The 27,774-nt window shown below is 42.7% G+C and overlaps 1 protein-coding gene across 2 annotated transcripts in view; it reads left to right on the top strand.

Annotated features, from left to right (window-relative positions):
* The window catches only part of LOC147268454 (plexin-A2-like), an 85,494-nt gene that overhangs the window by 50,782 nt on the left and 6,938 nt on the right, over positions 1 to 27,774 (top strand). The window contains exons 10-26 of one of the 2 annotated variants that reach the window (XM_086200039.1): positions 461 to 661; positions 1,354 to 1,450; positions 2,739 to 2,938; positions 5,373 to 5,524; positions 6,512 to 6,629; positions 7,433 to 7,569; positions 8,120 to 8,287; positions 10,873 to 10,966; positions 15,055 to 15,294; positions 17,074 to 17,217; positions 17,639 to 17,873; positions 18,290 to 18,432; positions 19,439 to 19,707; positions 21,512 to 21,578; positions 22,471 to 22,617; positions 24,764 to 24,923; positions 26,263 to 26,366. In XM_086200039.1, the coding sequence (XP_086056165.1) occupies positions 461 to 661; positions 1,354 to 1,450; positions 2,739 to 2,938; positions 5,373 to 5,524; positions 6,512 to 6,629; positions 7,433 to 7,569; positions 8,120 to 8,287; positions 10,873 to 10,966; positions 15,055 to 15,294; positions 17,074 to 17,217; positions 17,639 to 17,873; positions 18,290 to 18,432; positions 19,439 to 19,707; positions 21,512 to 21,578; positions 22,471 to 22,617; positions 24,764 to 24,923; positions 26,263 to 26,366 (2,676 nt within the window). The remainder of the gene's footprint in view (positions 1 to 460; positions 662 to 1,353; positions 1,451 to 2,738; positions 2,939 to 5,372; positions 5,525 to 6,511; positions 6,630 to 7,432; positions 7,570 to 8,119; positions 8,288 to 10,872; positions 10,967 to 15,054; positions 15,295 to 17,073; positions 17,218 to 17,638; positions 17,874 to 18,289; positions 18,433 to 19,438; positions 19,708 to 21,511; positions 21,579 to 22,470; positions 22,618 to 24,763; positions 24,924 to 26,262; positions 26,367 to 27,774) is intronic. The other variant, XR_015112152.1, reaches the window with a different exon arrangement.

Below are 27,774 nucleotides of genomic sequence, written 5' to 3'. Positions count from 1 at the left end.
GAGGTGTATGAATAAGCTGCACAGAAAATGTGTCACAAGACCATTCCTGTAAATATTTAGGACAAACAAAATTTCAATAAACTTGCTGCATATTGACAGAGTAAGAAAAGCGTGGTCCTGTAGGCTCAGATGTGTGGTGCAATATTTAAAACAAGTGTAACATGGAGCATATGAATGCATTATATTTGGATTAGAGATTTATTTGCCCCTTTAATCCCTTGTGCTACATTTGTCCTTCATGTTTATATAACAGTGCCAGTGTATTAATATAGATTATGACAGACAGCTAGATAGATATGTTGATAGGCACAGAGATAACTACTTCTCCTGCAGAGATGAATAAAGTTATGTAAATACCGCCTTATAAATTATGAATGGGGGATAATAACAGCATGGACAATGGAAAGTGTTTTCTTGCAGAATAATATCAAGCTTCTATGTGCATATTTTCTTTTCACAGGACTGTCCTCAGCTCCTTCGCTCGGGGGAAATTCTTATTCCGGCCGGCGAGGTCCGGCCCATCACCCTGAGGGCCAGAAATCTTCCTCAGCCGCAGTCGGGCCAGCGTGGCTATGAGTGCGTGGTGCACGTGCAGGGTGTCAGCCACCGTGTCACGGCCCTGCGCTTCAACAGCACCAGCGTGCAGTGCCAGAACAGCTCGGTATGACCTAAAACACTCCCAGTGGGAGTCTCACAGCTGTCAAATGAGGCAGACAGCTTGGATGCTGTGTAGGCAAGGTACATAGGGTGCATAAGTGAGCACCGCCTGAGGTGTTGAGCATACTGAGGAGAGAGCGGAGGAAAGGTAGAGTGAAAATGGTGAGGAAAAGGGCAACGCATGAGAGAGAAGGAAGGAGTGACAGGGGAGGAAAGGAAAGCAAAGGATGAGGAGGAAAGGGAAATTGCTGTAGGGCTAAAGTGAAAATGGAAACCTGATAAATGCATTTACAATGACTTCAGTCTGACCTTGTCTTGTAAACTGGGTATTGTCAGCCTAACATCTAGGTGTTCAGGGACTTTAAATTTGTTGTTCCAAAACAGAAAATTTGAGATGAAACCCAGAGATTTCTTGAGGGTTTTGCAAATCAAAATCCAAATTTCCATGCAAAGCACACGCCGCTACTCTGTGACACTGAGTATTTTCTTCAGATGTGGAAGATCGGCCTCTCCGTCCGGGGGTTTGTGTCCCTACATGTCAGAGAGGAAAGGGAGCAGACAACCATGGCAGAAATGACAGATTGTTAAAAGCCTTGTCTCTCTGCTGCACTTTCATTTTCAACTGTATCCTTTTTGACTTTCTATCTCCATGCATCCACTTTCCACATACTCACTCCCTTTTTTTCTGCTTTTCAGTACATGTATGAGGGTGTGAAGATCAGTGACCTGGCAGTGGAGCTCTCCATCGTATGGAACGGCAATTTCATCATTGACAATCCCGAGAAGATTAAAGGTGCCTCTGCCATCCATCACTGCCAGCATAGAGAAGTGTAAAGCACTCAGTCCACGCGGGATAGATGGGTCATAGAGAGCACTTCAAGGCTCCCAAAGAGCTTTGAGATAAAGTTCACAATACCAGGGAGTTATATCAAAAAGCACCCAATCACTTGTGTGTCAGAGGGGTGAAGGGTGAATCTTCATACTGGCTCAGGTGCAGTGTCATGGCTGCTCCTTGTTTTCTCTCCATCAACATGAAATAGGTGTTTTTTTCAGGAGTCATCAGGGTGCCCATTAAATACAACTGCAGCATGTAGTCAAGGTTACGGTCAGTGACCCTGTGAAATGGAAATCAGCGCGCCAGTGGACTCCGTACATTTACTTATAGAAACACCAACAGAAGGCGGGACTTGACGTGGATTTTGACCTGCATTTACGTTTGCTACTAGCACTGAACGTGCATAACAACCCCTGCACGATCAGGCGTGTGCGTGAGGCTTAAGCTAAACCGGCTAAACCTTTGGTCTCTGCTAATAAACTCCGAATGTAAATCATGTCATAGTGTGTCCCCTCAGACTTTAGGACATTCACACTGCTTTTCTATGACCTCCCAAATCAGAAACAAGTTATTCTGCAACGGCTGAAATGCTTCATCAACTGCTCATCGACCACTTCTTTCACAATGATGCACATGAGTGATGAATGGGGGAGGGACAATACCTGGAGAAGCTTTTTTTTTTTTTTAAGAGCAAAACTCATACACACCCCAGAATGCAGGATAAGTCAGCAAACGTTGGCAGGGCATTTGGTGTTAAAAAATACCTGCTTATCAAGTTTTCACATACATTCAGCGTATGTCAGGAGATAAAATAAATACCACCACAGGGACACATGATTAAAACTGGGAGAATGTATTTTTCATTTCGTGGGACCTTTAACAAATCTCCTCATGATTTCGGTATGTCACTCATGTGTGCATACATCTAGGCTACTCACAGGAGGGAGGATACGAGGCAGACTTCAAAGAAAAGGTTTATTAGATTATTTTAGCTTTTTTGGTAAAACTTCAAGAGGGAAATGATATAAACATGTTTTTGATTAATTTTAATGAGTTCACATGTGAGTTATATTTGGAGATGCCTGTAAATACCGACTTTGTCTTGACTGGTTGTTAACTGATTTAATCTGGTTTATCAAGTTATAGCAGCTGCTCCAAATTTGGTTTTTTTTTGCAGCCTATCCTGTGATACATATCTTTTTTGTTTTTTAACAGCTGACCAGATGTCCTCTCTGTTATCCCACAGTGCACCTCTACAAATGCAGCGCCCAGCGTGACAGCTGTGGCATGTGCCTGCGTGCGGAGAGGAAGTTCCAGTGCGGTTGGTGCAGCAGCGAGGGCAGATGCACCATGAAACAGCACTGCCCTCCCATCTCCCCCTACGCCAGCCGCTGGCTTGACCTCTCAGCCAGGAATGTCAAGTGTACCAACCCACGCATTACTGAGGTCTGCTCTTTTTTTCCTGGGTTGCTGCCCCATCACCCACTCAGTCAGTCAGCCTTGTCACCGCGGTTATGATTCTCTAAATACTTCTGTCACACTTTAAGTGCTTGTTACTGCAGCTCATCAAACAGAACACAGTTATAGTCGGGAACCGGCAGCACCTCATATTTTGGGAACATCATCAGTGTGTTGTGGCGTCTAGACACCCATTCAGGCACAGGGTTTCCATGTGACGTGAATGACTTAAGGTGAGCATGCTGTCAGCTACGTTATGTCACACGACCTTTTTGGCTGTTAAATGTTGGAGAACTTGTTTGGAATGTGGCCGTGCAATTTTTTTGATGCAACAAGATTTTTGGCTCCAATGAGCTTAATGATCAATGTGAGAACTTGTTTGGAGAAGGCTCGAAGGCAAGGGATATTCATATGAAAATATGATGCAATATAGCTTTAAGTTGTAGCCACCAAAGAAATTCACTTCTAGGCCTCTGTGAAAAAGACTCGATGTTGGAATAAAAATCAGCAGGGGTGGATTTTTAGGTTAAGTCTCTTTCTTCAACTGTTGATCTACTCTTACCTCTTGGTGTAACAATACAGGAGGCCAACAAGCCTTATGGGTTACAACTGGATATCTATAAATATCATCAACAACGAGTGCCTTTTACCAGAGACTCATACTTTATTCCGTGATGGCTGATGGCTGAAGTTCAAGTATGTGACAGCTGAACAAATTCAGCCTGTTTAGGGAACGGTGATGGATCCTTTATGTCACAAACTCCTGTTCATTCTCTTGAATGAGGCACAGTGGGTCAGGCTCAGAGATGCAAGGCTCTCCCACTTCAAAGAGCCGTGAGCCTTTGATGTCCCAGCCACATTATTAGTGTTTCTGAAGGAGCTGCAGAAGAATGAATTGACTAGCGAGTACGGCTCAGGAGTGGAGAGGATCTTGCTCCGACATTGCTTCTGTTCTGCTCTGCAGGTCCAACAGTTTCCAGCTGGGATGGTTTATTGTACAATGGAGGGAACAGTGAATGCAATTCTCTCGGCTTTGTTCGTCACTGAATCATTTATTTAAGTTCATTTTGAATCATAATGCGTTTCAGTCTTATTAGAATGTGCCTCGAAAATATGTTGTTGTTTTGTTTTGTTTTTATTCCACACCAACGTGATTAAAGATTACAGAGAAATACAAAGACAATGCAATTAAACTAAACTGTTTCCATTTTAAAAAGCATTACTTTTACTGCATCTACATATAAAAAAACACTCTGTTACAATCAATGTTTTCAACCCACTCACTTGGGACTCTTTTAACCCGCTGCAGCGTGACCTTGTTTCAGTTTGGAAACTCAGGGCCTGGACAGGTGACAATGATAACTCTGATGATTCTGAAGGGATGTGACCACTCACAAGGTGTCCAAAGCCAAAACGTTATACAAAACATTACATGGCTTCCTCCTCTGACAATGGATTATACTCCTTGCACCAGTCTGACATACCGTGTTTGCTTTACAAAGAGTCCCAGTCTGTTTGTCATTGCCTCATTCTCTTTGGACTTCCACCGGCAAAGAAATTTCTTATTTTATTATATACGTTTTTCCTCTGGTAGTTTCTCCAGTTCAGCAACCAACCACGGAGTAGCGGCGCACTGTTCGCTCTTGTATGCCCCTGCCCATCATACGTGACCGGTTTTGTGAAATCATCTTCAGTTGTGTTGGTGTGAACAGAAATTAACTTTGAAATGTTGCTAAAAGGAGTAGACGGAAATATTTTTCAGATGAAAATGTATTCGAGCAGATGTAGCAGTCATCAGGTTGTACTACAGTATCAGCGTTCAGCATACAGAAGCACTAAATCAAAAACTAGGATTGGATGGATTGCACTCAAAGGTGCAGGTACAGGAGCAGACCGGGGCAGGTTACAGGTAGACTTTTGCAAAGGTTACTTCAAAAAAAACAATATCGGTCCGTAAAAAGGCCAAAAGTTCACTTTCTGACAGACAAAGTGTTTAATTTTTTTTAAGTACTCACTGAAGGGCCCAAAATTGTCTTTCAAAAGGCAACAAGCCTTTGCAACAATTTGTAAGTACACTCTGGTATTTCTATTTTTGAGTGTGATGAGTGAAGCTAATCTACTTACATAATTTACCAGCATTTGGCTGGCAGTTGGTACAAATGCTGTGCCCTGGAAAGAAGACATTTAAATCACATGACGTCCCTCTTTAACTGTGACTAATGACGTGATTTTGGAAGCAAACCTTTGAGGGATATTCTGGAAACACTGGCTTCATAATTTACAGTTTTAGTGAAGAAACGGTCAGACATGAAGCTGAGTCACATGGCGGTGGGCAAATCTGACATCTTAAAACCTAATTTAATTGAAAGGCACAAGTCATCTCTCTAAATCTTATTGTCACATTCTTGTCTCTCTAATGTAGGTCAGTCCAGTCGCTGGACCCCTCGAGGGGGGCACATTGGTCACCATCCAGGGCCTGAACCTTGGTCTGTCCTTCACTGAGCTGGAGAGTAACGTGAAGGTGGCAGGAGTGCAGTGCATCCCACAGGAGGAGGGATACATCACTGCGGAACAGTAAGAGAAGCGTCCCTCGCCTTCCCACCCAGAAGCACATGGGTCCATGCTGCGCTGTACAGAGGCATACGGATGCAAATGCACACAAAAAGCCTTCTCTCTTTCTGACTTTACAGTATTTTCCTCTGTGAGTCAGGGAGTCTAGTCATGCCCCATCAGGTTGGATTGTGGTATGAGGGTGGGGGCGGGGGGGGCTTTGCATTGCTCTAGTGCAGTAAGAGCCAAAGGAAGAGACAGCCCTTGTGTCGTTGTCATTGTGAGGCTGTCGGCACAGCTGTAATTGAAATGCACCGCATGTCGCTGACTGGAGGGACAATCTGTTAGCCATGTGTTTCTCACACAGCCATGTAATGCGATTGGGCTCAGGCTGCTGGGATTTTATTTATATCCTTGTGAAAAAAAACCCCCAACAAAAACCCTAACAAAAAAAATAAAAGCACATGCCAACAGAAAATTGGAAAACTCTTGTGATGTATGAATGGAAGGGTTGGGCAGGGACCATTCATTGTCTTTACTGTAGCAGAGAAAGCAGTGGTTTGTAGCACGGACCAGTTCATTCAGCAGGGTCATCCATTTGGCTCACATAGCACTTTAAAACATGACATTACAGCTGTTCCACCCATTAATTTCAGCATGGGGTCACTTGCTATAATGACTTATTCATGACACACTTTATCTTATTGACCTGACAAGCAATACTGATTTATTGAAGAAACCTGTATGTTGTCATGACAACTGCAGGTAACGGTGGGTGGCAATTGCGCTGGAGATGGGGTTGGGTGGGGGTGCGGTATATCATTTGAGTTATATTGCCATTATAGGTTTTCTATTAGAAAGAAAGATGGCCTTCTACATTGACCTGCAACTTCTATGAAAGTCTGCCTCAATCACACCAGCCGGGAGCGATTCAGGGCAGGGACTCCTCTGTGTGTGTGTGCATGCTTATGTTCATGTGCATGTATTTGTGTCTTTTTTTATTACTGCCAGGATTGTTTGTGAGATGGTTGCCGCTCCCAGAGGAAGTGCACCGGGTCCTGTTATGCTTTGTGTCGGCGAATGCAGACCAGAGCTACGCGCTCAGTCCTCCCAGCTCTACTCCTTTGTGGTAATTTTGAAACTGAAACACATTTTCATATCAATTGAATGAGTGTTTGCAGGTGAAAGATAACATATAATAATTTGATGTAAGCGGAGCGCAACAGTCCTCTGTGTTGCCTACCAACACAGGGCCCACTGGTCCACCTCCGGCTTGGGTGTGCGTCTGTACAGACACATTTGGCCGTGTTTGTGGGTAGTCAACCAGATGCATCCTGGTTGCTGTACCAGCGCATCCTGTGGTTGGCCTGTTTGGAAGGGAGGGGCACTGGGGGGAGGAAATCAAGATATTCCTACATGCCACATTATCCTGGGGACGCTCCTGTCCACCACTGGCAAAGATGTGGCTGGACGTGGTTGTCGGCGAGGGTGAAGCAACAACCAGGAACGCTGAAACTGGCAATGTACCATCGGGAAGAAAAAAAGGCACAAAAAAATGATGTTTGTGTTCAGTCTGCGAAGAGACCTGAAGGATATGTTTGATTGTGTAGAGCGACGTGGGTCTCCCCTTTTTAGATGTTAAAACACAATTAATCAAAGTTCTTCTGCTTCTTTGTTCACCGTGAGCATCGTTTTATCTCTAATGAAAAGAATATGCGCCTTATTACCCTTAACCCTTGACACGTGTGCAGGCTTTTCGTCTAACTTTGTAACAGCTGACAGTGTTCATAGCACGTCTTTTACGGACTCAAAGCCAGTTGAACAAGACTACTTAGATTCTCTTAAACTTAGATTCAGAGAATGAATTACATATTCTATGGTTGACCAGTGTTGCATAAAAAAAAAAAAACATTTTATTTTTGTGCTTGACAGACCCCTTCAATGCTGGCACTGACTCCAGGTAGAGGTCCTGAGTCTGGGGGCACCAAGGTCACCATTGTTGGAGAGAACCTGGGTGCTGGCAGCACCGTTAATGTGTACTTTGGGAACCAAACCTGTGAGCTGTACAGGTGAGTTTACGATAAGTTTACTCATGTTATCGTGTGTCTAGCTGTTATATTGTCATACATGACCAAGTGACAGATGATAATAGGTGAGGAACAACATTGAGAGGAAAGCATGTGTCAAAAAATGATTGGATTCTGCCATTAAAAAAATGGATTGAGATCCCTCTATTTAAAGAAGCACACTTAAGATACAATTAAGTTTCTGTAAAATAAAATGAGAAGTTTTAATAATGATTTAGCAGGAGGCGATGAAACCCACAGCCAAAGGTATTATTCTCTGTGTATTTATAGATATCTATTTCAAGTTCAGAAAGCCTCACGTGGTATGAGTCAGTCGAGTGAGGCGAGGAGACATTAGCTAGAGCACCTTCTAATTACAGTGTTCCATCCCTAATGTGTCAGTAACAAGGAAGAGATGGGACAGAATATAATAAACCTCTCCCACATGTACATGGTTCATAACTGTGCGAAGCCAGGGATTTGCCACTGCTGCAGCAAGTGGGCAGTCACAATCAAGGAAGGAATAAATCCCTCTTTTTCATTCTCCCACCAGGAGGACCATGTCAGAGATTGTCTGCTTCTCTGCTCCGTCTGTGACGGGAGCAGGACCAGTGCAAGTCAGTCTGAGTGTCGACCGGGCCAAGGTACCTGGCAGTCTGGCCTTTGAGTACATAGAGGACCCCACAGTTCAGCGCATCGAACCTCTATGGAGCATTACAAGGTAACTTTAAACAATACTACAAATGGCAGCCAGATGTGGATGCAGGTTCATTCCCTGCAGCCCTTTGAATTAACATGGAATTGTTGGAGAAGCGGCTTTATCTCGCACAAACATGCAAGTCTGGAGGAGCCATTTTCTCAATGTTTGCAAGAACTGCTCATAGGCAAATTGCAAGAAGTTTATGTTTGACAAGCATGCCCATGCTGAGTTCTTAAGTTTACTTTTTAGTGAGGGAAACATGCAAATATGATGAAATAAGATGATTTGAAATGGGCCCTGGGGTTGATCGGAGGCTTCAGAACAGGAGCTTGAGCTTCTCTTGACATTGAGTTAGGATTTTCACAAGGTAATTCCACCTTCATTGTCTTAAAGGTCCAGCCCTTCCTAACTTAAAACCTATGTGTCAACCTCAATCAACATGGAAGTAGATAGTTCACCCTTCTTCTCAATAAGAGAGAGGTAGCAGCTCACCTCTACATAGCCACAGTTCCCTTACCTTCATCAACCATGGTAGAGATGGAAATCAATGTTTCTTTTACTGTCATCCTGCCCTCCATTCTCATCCCTTTCTTCCACATCCACATCCTCTGTGTGTCCTTCATAAATCCTGCAGGGTTGTCCATTGTTGTGGTCATCATGCTAGCCAGCGACAGCAATCAGCTGGTCCCTGCTGTAAACAATAAGACAGAGGAGAGGCTGCACAAAGGCATTCAGCAATAAATGTTAAATTAAAAAGTAAAACCACCAAGAAAAGGGCAGTCTTGCTCACTTCGTACTACTAGCTTATTTATAGGCGGAACAGCATAAATATATAAAAAGTTAAAATATGACAGAAACAATAAGGAGCAGGAGCAAACTAAAACACAACAGCTGCTTGTTATCCAATCCGGGCTCTGTGAGGGTGACTTACTTTCTGTGGTGTATTAGGGACTCACAAAAATGCAATGATTATTTTTCAGGTGATTATAGAGTGATGAATATAAAGTTGTTATGAATATTATATTGAGTTCCTGCCAGAAGCTCTGAATCCTACACACTGCTCCTTTAGTGTGGCATGGCTCCAGAGGTAGAATTGTGGAAAAAGACCTTTGAACAGGTTAGCCTTTCGCACGGCAGACTTCCCCATCCTTTAGAATGCAAGTGTGAATGGGTGAATAAGCACTTAGATCACTGTTAAGGTACAGAAGGTGCTACGTTCATGTCCCAACCCATCCAATACTGCATTAAGGTGAAAACAGTCCCTGAATTAAATGTCCCAAAGTACTGAATACAATCTGACGAACAGCAAACATGTGAAAGAGGTCCACTTCAGGGCCCACAGTATAAGTACTCAAAAATACTGCAGTTGATTGAGGCCTCGGCGATACACACACCAAGTTTAATATCAATCAAATGAACAGTTGTTGAGTTAATCGAGTCAGATTTCTTGCATTTACAGTTGTATATTATACTTTATAATACAAATCTAATACTATAAAAACAAACAAAGAAAAGCCCCTCATGCCTAGATGTGGCCGTCTGCCTAGTACAGCTTACTGCAGTGCCAAGCAGTATGTGAGTTAGCCAGCAGTCAGGGTTAGAGAGAGAGAGAGAGAGGGAGGGAGAGGGAGGGACACACACACACACACACACACACACAGAACGGAGATGTTGTGGTTGGTGGTGATAACAGGGCTCTAAAAAAACGATGACATCTAATCTGTGATCACAACAATGTGACTAATACAATTAAAACACTATTCCTGTGTTTTGCATGAATTTGAGCGATGCTACTTCTTACAAGGAAACCGAGTTTGCTGCATAAACATCGAAAGGTGCGATTCCTGTTTTCCGCTGAATAAAAGATGGCACTTAATTTGGGTTCAGGTGGGATTACCCAGCACTATGTCTCTACAGATAAGACTTCAGAGAGACACTCTGGCCCTCAGCCAAGTGACAGGAGGAGCTTTGTGGAGCTGCAATCAAGAGCCCTCATCATGAATGTGCAGTCCCACTATGTGGCTCTACAAGCTTAGGTAGCCTTTGAAGTGTGAGGAGAGAAGGATTGGCACTCTGACAGGCTGACTACATTGGCAATTTTTGTGTGTGTGTGTGTGAATTCTCTCCTGTATTTCCCCAATCTTTGTCTCCCTCTCTCAACTCCCTAATTCCAGACTTAAACTACTGTATTTTGAGCTCACGCTACAGTCGCACAGGTTATGCAAAAGATTAGAGAGTGCTGTTTATTTGAATCTCACCTAGCTCAGATATGTAAACAAGCAGCACCTGTATTCATGCTATGCCAGCCTCACAGTCATGTATGAATAAAAAATAGCAGCCAGCTGGTTCCCTGTTTGATCTGGCTCTTTTGCCCAATAACAAAGAGCAGGATGTCATGCCAGCTATACCTCCTCAAAACTGCATTAATGCAGTTTTTCTGGAAAATGCTGCTTTGCACGTCACCAAGGTTGACCTCTGTGTGGTCGTTACTAATTAAATCATGGTGAAAAGGCATTTGTATTCCAGCCTACCTGAAGCTAAGAGTGTGTGGTTGACCACTAATTTGTGTTTCAGAGTAAATAAACATGTTCCTTCCTTCCAAACAGCGGACACACCACCCTGACAGTGACTGGGACAAACCTGGATGTGGTTCAGGAGCCGCGGGTCCGAGTCAAATATGCCGGCCATGAATCTGTCAACGTGAGTGGGACACTATTTTCTCTGCGTGGTTAAATGGCACCGTTGAGTCATTCTTCAGTGACACTTTCTTCAGATAAAACTACGGCGGACGCGCCATCTTTATGCAAAAGCACTGTGTCTTTAATTGGAGACATAATTTCTTTATTTTCAGTCCGATTTTTTCACGTTTTCCTCAAAACTCTTCCCTTTCACTTGAAAACTGCTGCCTGCAGAGATTTCTGGAGCTCCAGCTTAAGTCCTTTTCCTTGTATTCAGGCTGTTAAGTGCGATCACTACGCTCTCATGCTCTCAAGTTTAAACTCTCCATCCAATACAATAAGTATGGCAATGACGATGAAACTGTTGCTTCTGCCTTGAAGGAACTTTCGCTACTTCTTAGTGCATCGCTAATGTTTGCCCACTCCTTCAGTCAAGGGAATTATATGAATAGAAACAGAAATTAAGTGGCGTCCACGTTTCAGGCCCTCAACTCTGGTGATATCATGTTGATGTACAAGGCTCCCAGCAGCAAGCATCCATCCGGCACACTGACAGGAGACACTGCATGCTAGGCACAATGAAGTCGACTATATATAGAATTCTATTATGGCAAAGACAGGGGAAGTGATGTCTGTATCAACTGTTCTTTTATTCCAACAGTCATTCAAATCACAGAACATATAGTAAATCCCATGACGGCAAGTGGAGTATTTGGAGCGGATGATTAAGTTTACACACCCGCAAGATGGCAGCAATACTTTCAAAGGTCAACATCACACTTGGCATGTTTGTAGAAAAACTACAAGTTTTTAAATTTATTTTCGCTTTACCTAGCCAAGCCATTTTTTAAAGTGGCCTTTTCCTCACCTTTATACACAAATCTAAAACTCATGACAGGCTTGTTTTACTTTTGAGAACTGAATATTGTCCACGTACAGACCTGCCAAAGTCTGAAAAAACAGGCAATTTATATATGTAACGCACAGTCTTAGAGGAGAGATAGAAGATTGAAACTTGATGAAAATGGCATAATGTAATAGGCAATATTTTGTAAAATGTCATTGTTGCTGTGGTTGTAATAATGACGCCACACATAAACAAAGGGGGTAGCAAGAGGTTGGATATAAAAATGACTCATTCCATATTGACATTTCAAAAAGTGACAAGGGAGTAGATCTCTGTTTGGGGATGGGATTTATAGTGCTGACTCAGCTTTTCTGAGCTCCTCAGGCAGGTTACATCAAAGTGATTGACTGTTGCAAAGTGTTCTGATGGCAAAATTCCAGTAATTTTACCTTTTCCACTTTGGAGCAGCCAGGGATATTGCTGGAGGATCTGAGCTTGCGCGCTGGATTTGGATATTATGATCCCATTAAATGAGCATTATCAGCCATAATCGGGGCATAGACAGGAGGAAGCAGACTCCTACTGCACCTCCACCGCCACGACCAGTGGAGCGTTTACAATGTAATAGTCAGTGGTACTACGTTCAACCTAACACAGACACAACGTTGTCCTGTTTACTGTGCACCGCCTTAACTCTAGTGTTGACATCATTTTTCAATGTCGACACCTTTTGATATGGCAGGCAGCCTACTTGTGGACGTGGAGGTAAATAGATGATGACTGGGGGGTTGGTTCATGTTGACGATGAAATAACTGAGTTACTGATTGAGACTACATCAATCAATGATATTTGGAGAGCAAAAATGGTAGACTGCATTTTAAGTGTTTTGCATCGCGAAGGTAGAAAAGTCAGGTCAAGTCAATTTTATTTGTACGACGCCAAATCACAACAAAAGTGATCTCATGACACTTTAGAAGTAAAGCAGGTCCAGTACCTCACTCCTTCAATGAATCTACACCCAACAATTCTCCATGAGCCAGCACATCCTGCAACAGCGGCGACGAAAACCTTCCTTTTAACGGTCAGGAATGTCCAGCACATCCAGGCTCAATGGGGCGGACGTCTGCTTTGACCGGTTGGGGGGAAAGAGAGCAGGAGAGCGGGGCGGAGACAAAGACAGATAATGGAGGAAGACAGATATGCAGAAGGAAAGAGAGGGACACAGATGAAGAAGGAGAGGAATGGAAAACAGGTTTTTTTACTTAAAAGAGGGGTCTATCTATGTATAATTGGAAAAGAGTGTAGGCTTTATCCTAAAACAAGCCTTTGTTGAGGTTTATTTTATGTACGACAATGTTTTGTGAGAGAGGTATGCCCAAAGCTAATTAGATGGTTTGTTAATGATGCCTGCCCAGGATTTTAACCAGTCAATTAAAACTGCATTTTCGACGCTGTCACTGGCAGCACAGAGATCTAAAGGGATTAAAACTGAACTTTGGCTCGAATCAGCAGCTAAAAGAGGGTCACTGGTAATTTTAATGAGGGCAGTCACTTTATCTCGCAGATCTCCAAACATAGCTTGAATTGCTAAAAAAAAAAAAAAAAAAAAGGCTTTGTATTACAAAAGCTGTTGAGTGACTCGAGACGGCTCTTCTGCAAAACCTTCGATAAAAAGAGAAGCTTAGAATTCAACCTGGAGCTGGAGAAACTTTAGGGATAGTTTGATTTTGGGGAGTGTGAGAAACAGACCCAAAACACAACAGCAGAGACAAAGTGGTATCTCAGCCACATCAAGGAAGCAGGCGGCTGCTTTATGTTTCCGCTAGATAACAAGTAAGCTTGCTAACGCCTCAGTGGGGATACCAGCGATGGGTCAAACATCCAAATTGAGATGATGAGTCTCAACTTAATCAAAACAGCTCCAATTTATCATGCTAATTAAGAGTCCCTAGCTTGACACATGTTCAGAGAAGCCTATTAAAATGATCACGGTGGTCAGAATGCCTCAGTGTGTGGGCAGTCCTGTCAGGTGCACAGACTCCAGATTTATGAAGACATTGGATCTACAAATTACCCATTCTGGATTGGATATTTTGTATGTGTCATACAAGCATCATATTTGCATGAAGTATTTTTGTACTGAGCGACTGGGCTCTTCTTCTGTGTCTGCTCTGAGGCTGCAGGGACCCCTCAAGTGCTTCGTACGCGCAGGATGATTTAGAAAATATGTCACAGAACTTAGTTTTTACGATGTGGGGAGGCCCTGGCCGCTGCTGCTGCTGCTGGAGGAGGCTACAGCCCTGAAGAGGCTCAAGCTGCCACCTGTAGCGCCACCTGCTCACGTCCCCGTCTGTCCATCAGTCTCTTTCTCTCTCTCTCTCTTTATCTCTGTCTCTCTCTTTCCATCTGTAAATCTGTCTTCCTCCATTATCTGTCTTTGTCTCTGTCCCACTCTGCTGCTCTCTTCCCCCCCCCCCCAACCGGTCGAAGCAGACGTCGGTCCCCACTGAGCCTGGATCTGCTCCACCTTCCTGCCTGTTAAAAGGAAGGTTTTCGGCGCCGCAGTTGGGTGTAGATTCATTGAAGGAGTGAGGTGCTGGACCTGCTCTACTTGTAAAGTGTCACGAGAGAACTTCTGTTGTGATTTGGTGCGATACAATTAAAACTGACTTGACTTGACATATCTGAAGTCTTGTTAGGTTATGTGTGGACTGAACTCCCTAAGTTTCTATGAGTCTTGTTGTCATGGTTACAATAACTCCTAAATAATTTTGGAAATGTCAAACTCCCGAAGTCTTGCTCTTTTTGGTTTTGGTTTTCCACTTTTATTATTTTTAAGTTTATACACGAGCAAAAAAGATAAGAAAAAATGGGCGAAGTCTGACACTAATTGTTGTCAGACATGAAAGAGAAAAAGACAAGAAAAAAAAAACGTAATAAATGAAGGTTTCGGGGTTGTTGGTTGTCTTTATGATAATGCCATCCCGAGTTTGATGTTTTCTCAAAATAACAAGCAACCCAGACAACTCAAAGGCTCCACTGGCTTTAGCTCAGTTTACACTTCAGGAACTGTGAGCCCTTACGGTCCACGACTGACACTTTAGGGGATTGTACAGTTCACAATTTGAAGTAAAGCGCCACGAACCAAGTAGAACAGCTTGATATGACCTATACCATTAATTATAGCATTACAGTATGCATACCCCATCATCTCAAACCAGGCCTGTTTTAACATCATTTGTCTGCTCTGAATTCTCTCAAGGTGTGCAAAGTGCTGAACACCACCACCATCAGCTGCTTCGCCCCCTCTCTAAAGTCAGAGTACTCCTCGGACCAGGAGACCATCAAACACGTGGACGAGTTTGGCTTCGTGTTCAACAACGTCCAAGCTCTGCTCACGTACAACAACACCAGTTTTGTGTACTATCCCAACCCTTACCTGGAGCCCCTCAGCCTGTCAGGCATCCTGGAGCAGAAACCTGGAGCTCCGATCATACTCAAGGTGCGTCACGTGACCTGCCTCTGCTGAGAAGTCCCGTTTGATTTTTATTGGAACAGAAACAGAAGACAAGCCCTTAACGTCACGATACTCATGAGAATACTGTCTAACCAAGTAGGATGGGTGCTCCTGTTTGAAGGACCTTAATTAATTGGTATGTGACACAAGACTCAAGGCTCTTCCTCCGGCTGCTCCACACACACACAGACGTGCCATCTTAAATACCAAAGCTAAATAATGCTTAACACAACACACAGTGGAACACATTAGCTCTCGATTTCCAACAATAAAGTTGAAGAAAACTTTCGATGTAATACTTTGTACCAACACAAATAAGTCACAGAAATGTGTAGACCAGAGATAAGTGTGAGGAGAACTTCCCCAGCAGGGCCTCAGACGGTGACATAGACGTGAAAGAATATTAATTATCAAACGCGTCATGCAGAACAGCCTGAATTCATGTGATTGAGAGAGAGTTGGTTAAGAGATACGGAAGTTTTAGAGGAATTTAACCGTTTTAGGGGAATTTTATTATTTGTAAGAGTTAGAACCTCATAAATGATCATTTCCATGTATATGAAGAACGACAAAGCATCCCTGTGCAATGGTATCGAATGAGGTACTAAAGATCATCTGTCAGCATGCAGGAACTGAACTAAAAGCATTCTAAGGAGTGCAGGGTGTGCTTTATTCCACGCATTGTCAAAGGGGAGCAACAACAACAAATGAATATGATGCATAAATATATGTATGTGTATATATGTGTGTGTGTATGTATATATATATATACACTGCATATATTAAAAGTACAGTTTCACACAGAAGACATAAATAATTCAGGCTTCCATGTGCTTTGTGCTCCAAATGCCATGCGGCAGTAAATAACATCCCTGCTTGGTGTGCAGATCTCCCTTTTTCGAGCTTTATAGTGCCATAAAGTCAAAAGAAACAGTAAAATGGAGTTTGATTTTTAGAAAATTTGATTTATTTGTCAACATAAAAATAAGTCCCTGCATAAATCTGTAACACAAATATTCTCCAAAGTGTCAGAGAAGTGCTTTTACTGTCATCGATGAGGGGGAAATACCAAAGATCCTCCAATAAACAAGTATTCCCTCCATGAACAGCGAGTCTTGCCACAAATAAAATCTATTGACCGAAATGTTGGACATTACCAGTAGCCTCCACTGTATCAAGTTACCCTCCGTGGTTGTTTTCCTCTGAAACCCACACACCCAGTGAACTCAGAGAACACTGTGACTTCATGGCATTTTTAAAGTCGATTTTTCCATTTGGCCCCTACTTGAACATTGTGTACCATCACGAGAATCTAACATCTGAAACTTTGTTTGCTATGAAGAGACAGAAGGACAGATCTGTCTGTGTGGAGAAGTAATCTGCTCTTTTTTCCAAAGTAAAATAATTAAGCAAAAAAGGCTCACGGTTTGTAAAGACTTGTTGCAGCATTCGTCAAGATGGATGATTACAGTCATAAAATAAAACTGCATGGTAATAATAGTGGTTCTTTGAAAAGGCTTTGCACATGATCTTTAATAAACATGACACGATACTTCAAAAGAGAAGCCCTGTCATTTCCCTCAAGTATAATTGAGGTTACTGAATAGCAGTCTTACACCAGAGCATTTGTTGTAGGGACGTTAATGAGAGCATTTGTATGTTAATGCAGTTAATCAGTAATCTGATTAGTTGTTCTGTTTTGCTCTGTGCTCACTGCATATTAACCGACGTTTGCTGCATTTCATTTTTCTTTCAACGTTACAGGGACGTAACCTGGTGCCATCTGCATCTGGCGGAGCCCGGCTGAATTACACCGTGCTGATTGGTGACACGCCCTGTTCCCTCACTGTGTCTGACACACAGTTACTGTGTGAACCACCAAACCTCACCGGGCAGCACAAAGTCCTGGTCAGTCTAACGTGATTGCGCCTGAGCTGTGCGGTCAACGCGATGCATCTGATTGCCTGTCAGTCAGGATGTGGGTCAGCGTGTGTGGGTCAGTGCTTGTCGCTGTTTGTGGGTCACCAGCAGGCTTTCAGTTTAGTCACTCTGCCGTTGTCTGTCACTCATGGTCTGGTAGGTTCCCAATTACAGTTTACAACACATTGGCCCCCAGAATTACTGACAGGTATTCCTTACAAATAATGAGAACAGAGCTGTGAAAAAGAAAGCAAAGCTTGTGTGCTTAAAACCTTTAAACTGATTCTATTCATTATTATTAAGATACAATGTTAGGAATTCATGTCAAGCCTTTTAGTGACTCCTCTCAAAGAGTAATTATTCCATCCTGCTGAGCATTTTCATAACTACGCTTGGAATTATTGTTCAGGTCCAAGTGGGAGGACTTCACATCTCTCCAGGAGAAGTTCACATCCGATCCGACAGCCTCCTCACTCTTCCCGCCATCTTCAGCATCACGGCTGGAGGAGGGCTGCTCGTCGTCGTCGTCATCATAGTCCTACTCGCCTACAGGCGGAAGTCGCATGAGAATGACCTCACTCTGAAGCGCCTGCAGATGCAGATGGACAATCTGGAGTCGAGGGTGGCTCTGGAGTGCAAGGAAGGTGAGTCAGGCTGACTGATCCGAGACATGAAACAATCACAAATATCGTGGATTAAAACTCCAAATCAAAGAAGTGGAGCATATCTGTGTTTGGATGACGGCGCCATCTGTTCAAAACTGCTGCTTTGATTGACATTCCTGGCGTTATCTTTTGAATGAGGATTTATTGCCTTATTTATTTTGTGGGGAATGAATTACGAAATGTCAGGGAAATACGGCTTTTTGGTTTTCTCAAATTTAAAACTGCCCTGACTCTCAAATCTCAACTTTGGTCTTTACTGCTGTTATAATCACATTCCTTCAGCCAGTCAAGAGAAAATGAGGGAAGCGAGAAATGAAAATACTTGGGAGCGGCAGATGTTTGATCCAACCACACGTTGTAAATTTCTCCCATGACTCTCTCTCTGTTAAATGAAGCCTTTGCAGAACTGCAAACTGACATCAACGAGTTAACAAGTGATCTGGACAGAGCTGGCATCCCCTTCCTGGACTACCGCACATACGCCATGAGGGTTCTCTTCCCTGGCATTGATGATCACCCTGTACTCCGGGAACTGGAGGTGAGAAAGAACTCAAGCAGGGCAACAACACTTGAATCCGGTTTCAACCACTTTTCTGACGTCTTGACCTTAAGGCTCCAGCATACTCCAAAGGAAATTGATTTTGGCTTCTTGGCAAGGGCTGTCAGAGTGCTGTCGACCAGAGCAGTGTGAGAAAATGCCAGTCTATTCACTGTGGTGCGAGGTGTGTTTGTTTGATGTTTCTCACACCAACTAGAGGAGCTTGTGTGCTGAATTTGTTTGCAGCCTCAGACACGCTCTTATTCAGAGGCCAACTTTTCTGAGCCTCTGCCAATTTAACCTTTTACACTTGAAACTTCAAACAGCTTTAGTGGTAATTATAAAGTTGTCTTCTTCGTAAGTTCTTTTCTTTATCCAAATCCAAAGAGGCAAGAGAGGAAGGTCCTGCAAATTGAGCTGCAGTTCAATTGACCCCTGAGCAGTAGCTTTACATTGTTTTGTGGTGTTTGTTTTCTGTGTTGTCTCCATGTTGGCAAGTTCAGTTGGAGTAGGATCTTTTAAATCTAAGCGTGAAACCCTCAGTGTCCAATTTGGAGAGAACGCTTGGTCACAAACTGGTCTGTCATATGAAGTTCTTTTCATTTAATCAAGCTATGATGTTCCCAATGAGTCCAAACAACCACAGACCTTCTGAATTGCACTTTAAGTGTTAACATCGTTTCATCCAGGGGTAAAGGTCCTTTTTTTTTTTTTTTTTTTTTCAGAAACAAAGATGATCGATCAGCTAAATTGTGGGGGAAAGTTTTGTATTGTGGCCTCAACAACAACAACAAAATCCCTTTATGCCCATCCAAAACAAATCTATCTACTGTACATAAGTAGGATATCTCTATGGTCACACACATTTTTTTCCCTTATATCAGCACATTTATACGTGGATGCTATTTATGCACTTCCCGACCCTTTTTTCATGTTCCTTTAGTGTTGAGACATGTGTATTATCCAACAAGCGCGATCCCCTTGTGTGTGTGTGTTATGTGTGTAGGTGTCGGGGAGTGGACAGGCTAACGTGGAGAAAGCTTTGAAGCAGTTTGCTCAGCTGCTGAATAACAAGGTCTTCCTGCTGACGTTCATCCGTACACTGGAGCTGCAGCGCTCATTCTCCATGCGTGACCGCGGCTACGTGGCCTCGCTCATCATGACCGCGCTGCAGGGACGACTGGAGTACGCCACTGACATCCTCAAACACCTCCTCTCAGACCTTATCGAACGCAACCTGGAGAGCAAGAATCATCCCAAGCTGCTCCTGCGCAGGTAAACCAGCAGTAGTACATGTACTGATGGAGGAAGTTGCATTTCTTCCAATTGTTCATATTTGGGGGGGGGCAAACCTTGCAATATTTTCATGAATGAAATTGAAGCTCTAATTTCCTCTGCTGTACACATCGCAATGCCATTTTGGGAACAGCTTTGTTTAGCTAAATACCTTTCCCAGAAAGTAAAATGAAGATAGAACTACACAAACGGAGAGCCACTGCCAGGAAAGACCGTAGTTTTAGTTGTTAAAAAAGCGATCTTTGTAATTCACATTACAAATTCTTATAGCATTATTTGTGCCAAGTTATGAAAAGTGCCATTTTGGTACTGCCATTTCCCTGACTGCTTGTCACTTTCTCTGAGACATATTTTACTCTCTCAGGTACCAAAATTTGGCAAACTGTCCGCTTAAATCGATCTGAGACAGAATCGGTAATCAGTGCTGACTGATGCAGTTCGGTTGGTGAAAAATCTGTTTTCTAGGTTAAAAACATGGTAAGAAATTTCAGAGCTTATAAAAAATATTATCTTTCCAGTGTAGGACCATGGACGCCAGTCACATACTGTAGTGCTGTGTGAATGTCAGGAACGAAAACTGGAATAAAATCCCACATTCTCTTGTTCTGGGTAACCTGATACCTCTTCTGTCAAAAAACCCTGATCTGACTTGTGCTGCTTACATTTTGGCATAGATAATTCATTTGTGCATTGTTCTTTCCAGCACAGTAACTGCACTTGGATGAGTAAGTAGGCCAGGGAAGGAAAGTCCTCCTCTTTCCAGCTTTGTTTTGTGCAGCGGTGTGAAACTGTCTTTACAAGCCTGAGAAACAGGTTGCCAGAGCAGACAGGTGAAAGACAGGAGTGGTTAAAGTGATGGAGAGAAGGAGGGACTGGCAGGGGAGGAGAGCCTAATGGGGAAGAGTGAGTGCTGTGGCAGCAGAGTCGTTGTCAGTCTAACTTATCTTCTACGCGCCACTCAGGAAATATTCAGCTGTAGCCAACACACCTTCCCCCTCCGTCACCTTTCCTCTCCTTCCTTCTCTCACCCCTGTCCCTCGTCCTCCACCTTTGGTTATGTGCAGATTGTTTTCCCTGGCACTGAGATTGGCCTGCTGAATGTTTCATGAGTTGTTGTTGTTGGGTTTTTTTTTTTCCCTTGAAAGAGAGGGCTCTTTCAATCTGAAGCGCTCTCATTAAATATAAGGATGACTTCACATGAGAGCTGGTATAACAAGTACTTCTTAACACAATCGTGCTGTTCTTGCAGAAAACATTTAATGGGGTACCACAAGCAGATTTGTCCATACAGGTTAAGGCTAAAATGCATAAAAGGACTTTAAACTGACAGGGAGACAGCAGGTGAAAGAGGCTGGTGGCTACAATCGTACACGCTTTCCATCCTGGTTTCTATTTTAAAGGTTCTGCTACTTATTCAAATGATTTACTACAATAAATCATAACATTTGGACAAGTTAAGTAGATCCCTGCATGCAGGCACATTGCGAAAAGAAAGCGAGAAAAGATTTTATGGACTTTTTTTATATGACAATTATGTCATGACCCAAATATTCTATGCACCAGAAGCACTTAGCTCCAGTATATTGGAGGATGTCTCTTTTGAGACCGAGCGGCTGAGTATGGATGCTTTTTCTCTGTAAACTTTACATGTCATGTTTTTTTTTTTTTTACCCAACAATGTCAGGCTCTTTGTCTTAAATTATAAAAGAAGAATCAAAGCACTCAAGCTCTGTGTGGGATGTCTTTTGCTAACAAATGAGTGTGCTTTCCTCCTGTCTTGCAGAACAGAGTCGGTGGCAGAGAAGATGCTGACAAATTGGTTTGCCTTCTTACTCCACAAATTTCTCAAGGTAAAATGAATCTCTCTCACAACTTATCATAGATAATCGATATATGATGCCTCTAAAATGTTATTCATTTTTGAGATGGACTGTAGTGTTCCAGTTTTAAGCTGGAGTCAGACGACTACAGTCGTGTCAGATTCATCACGTCAGATTATGCAATCATGGTGCCTTAAATTCTTGCCATGTCTTGCTCGGGAGAACATAAACTACGAGACCCATTATCGTACGCCATCGTGTGCGACCCCTACACAAGTTCTTGTCATCGAGGAGGAGGATCAAGATATTCTCAGGTCATGGCAACAGAAGAGCTCTGTGTGGTGGAGGCGGTCTTATGCTCCATGAGAAAAGAAAAAAAATCAAACGCATAAATCCTCAAATGGAGAACACTGGTCCTCTGTAGCTGAGTGTGAACATTGCTGGGGAATTACAGCCTAGCATAGCTCAGCTAACCAGCTACTCACTGGCTGGCTGCAATGTCTGATGTTTCTCACTAAAATGTGCCCTTCTTGACGAGGTTGATGTCCACAAATGCATTTTTCATCCAGGCTAGCATGCTAAACTTTCTTGGGCTTAACAATTTATGTCCCAACTCACAAGCTTAGGATGCCAGTTCATTGGTCTGAACTTTCAGAGTCGGGCACAGCAACAGAAATATGTTGGCCATGACGAGATTGTCTGACATTCCTGTTTCACGTATACTGTGGAAATATAGGCTTTGTGCTCTAACACAGAAAAATGGCTCTATTTTATTATGTTTAACGTCGAGCTCTACTTCCTGAATCTCATCGTGTGCATTGATGATTACAGATCTCTTTCCTTTCCTTCACTTCTTTCCTCTGTTTTATTTTCCTTTCCCCCACCTTTCATTCTATTCCCTGGGTTCACTTCCAAAACAAAGGAGTGCGCTGGCGAGCCCCTGTTCATGCTGTTCTGTGCCATCAAACAGCAAATGGAGAAGGGACCCATAGACTCCATCACTGGAGAGGCACGCTATTCCCTCAGTGAGGACAAACTCATCCGACAGCAGATTGAATACAAGACACTGGTGAGTCACAAAGACATTAATAAAAAAAGAAAAAGTCCATCATATTGTCAGTGCTCGCGTTTGAACATAGCTGCAAAAAAGCCTGGAGCAACAAACAGAAGAGTGACACGCGCCTCGGCTGTGGTGGCTCTATGGTGAATTCTTTGAATATTTGGAGAGTTTCAGGAACGTGAGAACAGTGGACAGTGATGATGTGATACTCATCTTGATTTTCTATGACATTACCATGACCCAGCATGATGCAATACAGACATGTGAATCCCAACAGTCTTGATTCTATTAAGGCCATAGTTCTATGATTGGCTGCAAGAAGAACACAGAAACAGAGGGACGTCTTACAGTTGTGTTAATGAGAATCTGTAAATGAGAATCTGTAAACTTTCAAACACTTTATAATGCATGTTTGATGATGTTTCTAATGATAAAGACTGGTGTGGTATTAGTGATAGACTTCGTATCGTGCAGACAAAGTAGAGGGAGTGTGGGGGAACATTTTATGCCTACTTTAATGCTGTGGGTGTTGATGCTCACTCCCCCAATGTTACTCCAGGGCATCTCTGGATGTGGGTCAGGAGATTTGTGAGTCCGTTCTGGAGATGTTGAGAGATTTGTGAGGCGGCTGTTTTGCCTTAAAGTTCAGAAATGAATGTCTCCCATCTTTCTCAGAAAATCCAAGCTTCTCGCGCTCAGATGTTGTCTGTCATCATCTCAGTGGAAATGACGACACAAGACAGGAGCGCAGGGAGGGAAAACTAAACAAGGACATGCTATGAAAAAGTAATAACAACAGCAGTTAGTAAAAATATGCATACTATATCAAGACGTATAGATATGCTAAATTTTGCATCAATGTTTCCTCAATTCAGTCCCAGACGCACCACCACAGGCTTTCTGAATCGACAGACCTGCATCTTGCAAATTAAAGCTGACACATCTAGATGCTTTGGTGATTTGCTATTCTCCACACACTACCACTCTTGCATAGCGAATCCGGATGTCCACAATCTCGAGCTACAGTATGAAGATCTCAAGCAGTCTCTGTCAAACCGCCTGTATAATAAACATGGAGAAGTTCCAGAAATGAAAAATTCTTAAATTACTTTAAAAAAAAAGTTCAACTTTGCTCCCTAATTTTACAACACATTCGGGTAAAAGTGAGCATTTGCTTGCTACTGTTGACTTGTTGGCCTGGGGGAGGGTGTAGACTAACACGCCAATCACCAGGAGATTCTATTCTCCTATGTACAGACACCCTGACCAGTCAGATGAGACTAAAATGTTCTCCTGCACTGGCTGTGCACCAGTGGACGCTTTTAATTTATTTCACTGGGTGGAATTTGTATGCTAGGCATGGAAGGTTTTATTCTATATTTTGTACCTGAGGTAATTAAAAGTGTTTTGCAGAGTACACAGATGGAAAAAAAAGCAAAAACAAGAAATAAGTGATAAACAATAAAATCAGGCAATCAGAAATACAAATAAACAAAGGCAAATATAAAAATGATAAACTGAAGTGCTTCTCCCTATGATTCATCTGAGGCGACAGCCAAGGTTGGCGAGGGCTTTGTCTGCTAATGTTGTTGATACACAATATACAGCTGTGTCTTTGCCCTTAAGTTCCCAGGACCAAATCTAATATGACAAAGTCGAGGTCCGGATTTGCAAAACAGTGCACAAATATAGACCGAATGGAGTCGTTCGCATTATGCTATCAAGTTTCAGATAATGAGGCATCTGCTGACAACTCTGACTTCTCGTCGTAATCACACATGGTGGGGTCAGCTGTATCTTTTACCTTTCCATTAATGTGAAGCTGACTGGGTTCCTCTCCCAGTCCAGAGCATCTTCCCCCTTCTGCTCACATTTCAAAGCTGAGCCAGCCAGCAACAGGGTGACATCTTTCTGATCGCAATGTCAGACTTTGAGGGGCTGTGTCTCATTACTTGTTTAATGCCCCTGCTAGAGCTGCACAGGCACATCCTGGAGGTGTGAAATTACATTTCTGACCAACATCCTCTCCACCAAGACAGTTTGGAGGGGAGTAGGTAATGAAAGGGACTTTCCTAGCAAGCAGCACCTCTCTCTTGGCCCTTTTCTCATTCTACTTTCTTCTTCCGTCCTCTTTCTCTCTATCTTGGATGCCCAGACACTGAGCTGTGTGAATCCAGACAATGAGAACAGCCCAGAAATCCCTGTCAAGGTGCTCAACTGTGACACCATTACCCAGGTAAAGGAGAAGATCCTGGATGCAGTGTACAAAAACATGCCCTGCTCACAGCGACCACGAGCTGCAGACATGGACCTAGGTGAGCCTGCGCAACGTACAATCAGTGTTTCAATATATTTTAGAGGTTAAATATTTGCTCTGGAACATCTGATGTAATTATGACAAAAAAAGAAAATACAGGTGAAAGAGCACAAGTCCGAGGAGTAAACGTGTTCGCACTGATGACATCAACAAAGGTGTCAACATCAGTATTTAAAGGAGAACTCCCTCCGTATACCTGTTTTCAACTCTAATTTTTGCTAACCTTATTTAAAAGGTTCCATGAAATGAAAAATACATTGTCCCAGTTTAAGCTTTATGTGCCTGTGTTCGCTGCTCATTTACCTCCTGATGTATGGCATCTATGAACTCATTATTTACCCCCTGATCCCCGTGGTTTCAACATTCGATGACCTCTCCTGCACTCAAGGCCTTGCGCTCATTTTGTGTCCATTGAAAAAGGCTTTCTCTGATTTTTATGTCACACAAATCCAGGGAAATGACTAGTTTCACATAACAACGTGTCGCCGGATAAATCAATTATTCTTGTTCAAGTTAGTGAGGGGCCAACCAGAATAAGCTAGATAGGAATGAACTGTTAACTACCTACAGTATGGTTTTCGCTTAAAAAAATGATGAATTGTTTTGAGGATCACACACCACAATGGAAATGCTAATTTCCCATTTAGAATGTGATCAATCTGGTCTGATAACATTGGAAGGTCTGAAGGAGCCCCTGATTGAATTAATCATCCATATTTTTTGCAGACAGCTAACCAAAGGAGCCACTTTGTTCCAGTACAAGTCTCTGGTGTGCACGCTCTATCATGCAGAGGGTGTTATGCACATTCAGCACTACTGGCTAATGTAAATGCCAATCAATACTCACAATAAGTCCCTCCCTCACTTTGTGTGGACACGTAAATCTGTGCAAACAAATGGCACACTGGCTTCTGTTTCACGGGGCCTTTAAAATGATATGATACGCTGTTTTACACAAACACTGCACACCCACAAAATGCCATCCAGTACTGAATGAATCAGCAAAAATTCACCTGATGTGCACCTTAGAAGGGAGCAAACAAGATATCTTTAGTTAAGGATGTGCAGTGGATCGTTTCTCCCTGTTGCATCGGACAGCTTAAACGTCATGTTCACTTTAACTGTCAAGCAGCAGCATACAGGGTTAGTGACAATTTGGTCTGACACCTTGTTTCAAAGAACAAACTCTCACAGCAGCTACACAAGGATAACATGAGCTCAAAGGGACAAAGCAAGACAAATAACAGACATGAGACAACTGGTGACAGCCAGGCACTTAGTATACACACATTATTCCAAATGTCACGCCATTCACCGTGGGTTACATTTCTCTCCAGAGTGGCGGCAGGGCCGAACAGCTCGTGTGGTCCTGCAGGACGAGGACATCACCACCAAGATAGAGAGTGACTGGAAGAGACTCAACACTCTCATGCACTACCAGGTCTGGGGCTTGGACTTCTGATCAAACTAGACATTTGGGATGGCAGGAAAGTAGACAAACGTGACTGAAATGATAAATCCATTATCAAAAGAGCTGCAGATTACTTTTGTATCAGTTGACTAATTGTTTCAGCTCCAACTAATAGGGCTCTTACAAAGTGGACTCATACACCTGCACATCCTGAATGGCATCCAACCTTTTTTTTTTTATTTCAAACTGTGATTATCCAGCTGCTCAAGGGGCATTACAGCGAATAATTTTGATGAAGGAGCATTACTCATTCATATTCATATCACCCCACACACCTGCCAAAATCTTCTCCAGCTCTTAGTCATGAGCATACTTAGTCAACCCAACATGCTCTTGTGTCCCTGTGACTTACAACGTCTTCTTCTCTGCTCATAAACACAACCACAAAGAGTCATTGTGTCCTTTTGGTGGTTGCGTTTGACTAACAGGTGTGTACCAACAGTAGTACTCACACGCATCCTCCAATTCTATGTAGAACACCTTTTTTCCTTACAAAGAGAAATAAAGACAAAAGAAATCTGCATTTCCCGCAGTAAAAGCCTGCTTTGAAGAGAGATGAAAGTACTCTGTCTTATCTGTCAAGCAGATAAACAATTTTGCTCTTTCATTTTTAATCTCTGCCAGGTGTGGAAATGTTTGCTCTGTTGAAAAGTTGGATGTGGATTGACAAACGCAGCCACTGTGTATTTACTCGGAATAACTGTGCAGTACGATGGCCCTGCAGGCCAAAACATAACAGCGTTTCAGACAACACAATATTTCACAAAACACGGTGTCATATTTCAAAAATGTCAGGATTTCTGAAACGTTGTGTTTTGGGAAATGCCATCGGCCCTCATTTATCAATCTGTTTGCTCCCTTGTTGAGAAGGTTGATCATTTCAAGTACCCAGAAACAGCAGTAGACAAAAACCTTCACCAGGATCTCAACACATCCGCAATCTACAAAAAGGGCCTGCAGAGACTTTACTTCCTACACAGACAGAACACTGATGATTTTATCATACAAATCTTTCACGGAGTCTATTTTAACTTTTGGTTTTATTTCCTTGCATGGTAACCTGTCACTGCAAAACAAAATAATCGAAAAACAGCAAGATAATTTAGACCTTTCTCAGTTATGGGCACCTTGAGCAGATTTCTTTAGCTGACATTCATGCAGACAAATTCCACAGAAGGCTCTTCAATCAAAGACTGATTTCCATAAAAGCAGCAACTTTAAATCATCTTAAAGTAAAAAAAACTAACATTCAATCGGGATTTTGATTCTAACCGTGGCTTTGCAAATTTAAAGTGCTTCAATGCGAGTCATGAATGAGGAAATGAAACACTGGAGTGACAAAACGACACATGTCCCAGCCTTACCAAATATTCACATG

This window comes from Aulostomus chinensis, chromosome 3 (genome assembly GCF_037954235.1).
Source record: "Aulostomus chinensis isolate RoL2024-O1b breed Wild chromosome 3, RoL_Achi_v1.0, whole genome shotgun sequence".
In the NCBI taxonomy this organism is placed as follows: Eukaryota; Metazoa; Chordata; class Actinopteri; order Syngnathiformes; family Aulostomidae; genus Aulostomus; species Aulostomus chinensis.
The sequence above is the reverse complement of the archived record's forward strand: the minus strand, read 5'-3'. Positions and strand labels throughout refer to the sequence as shown.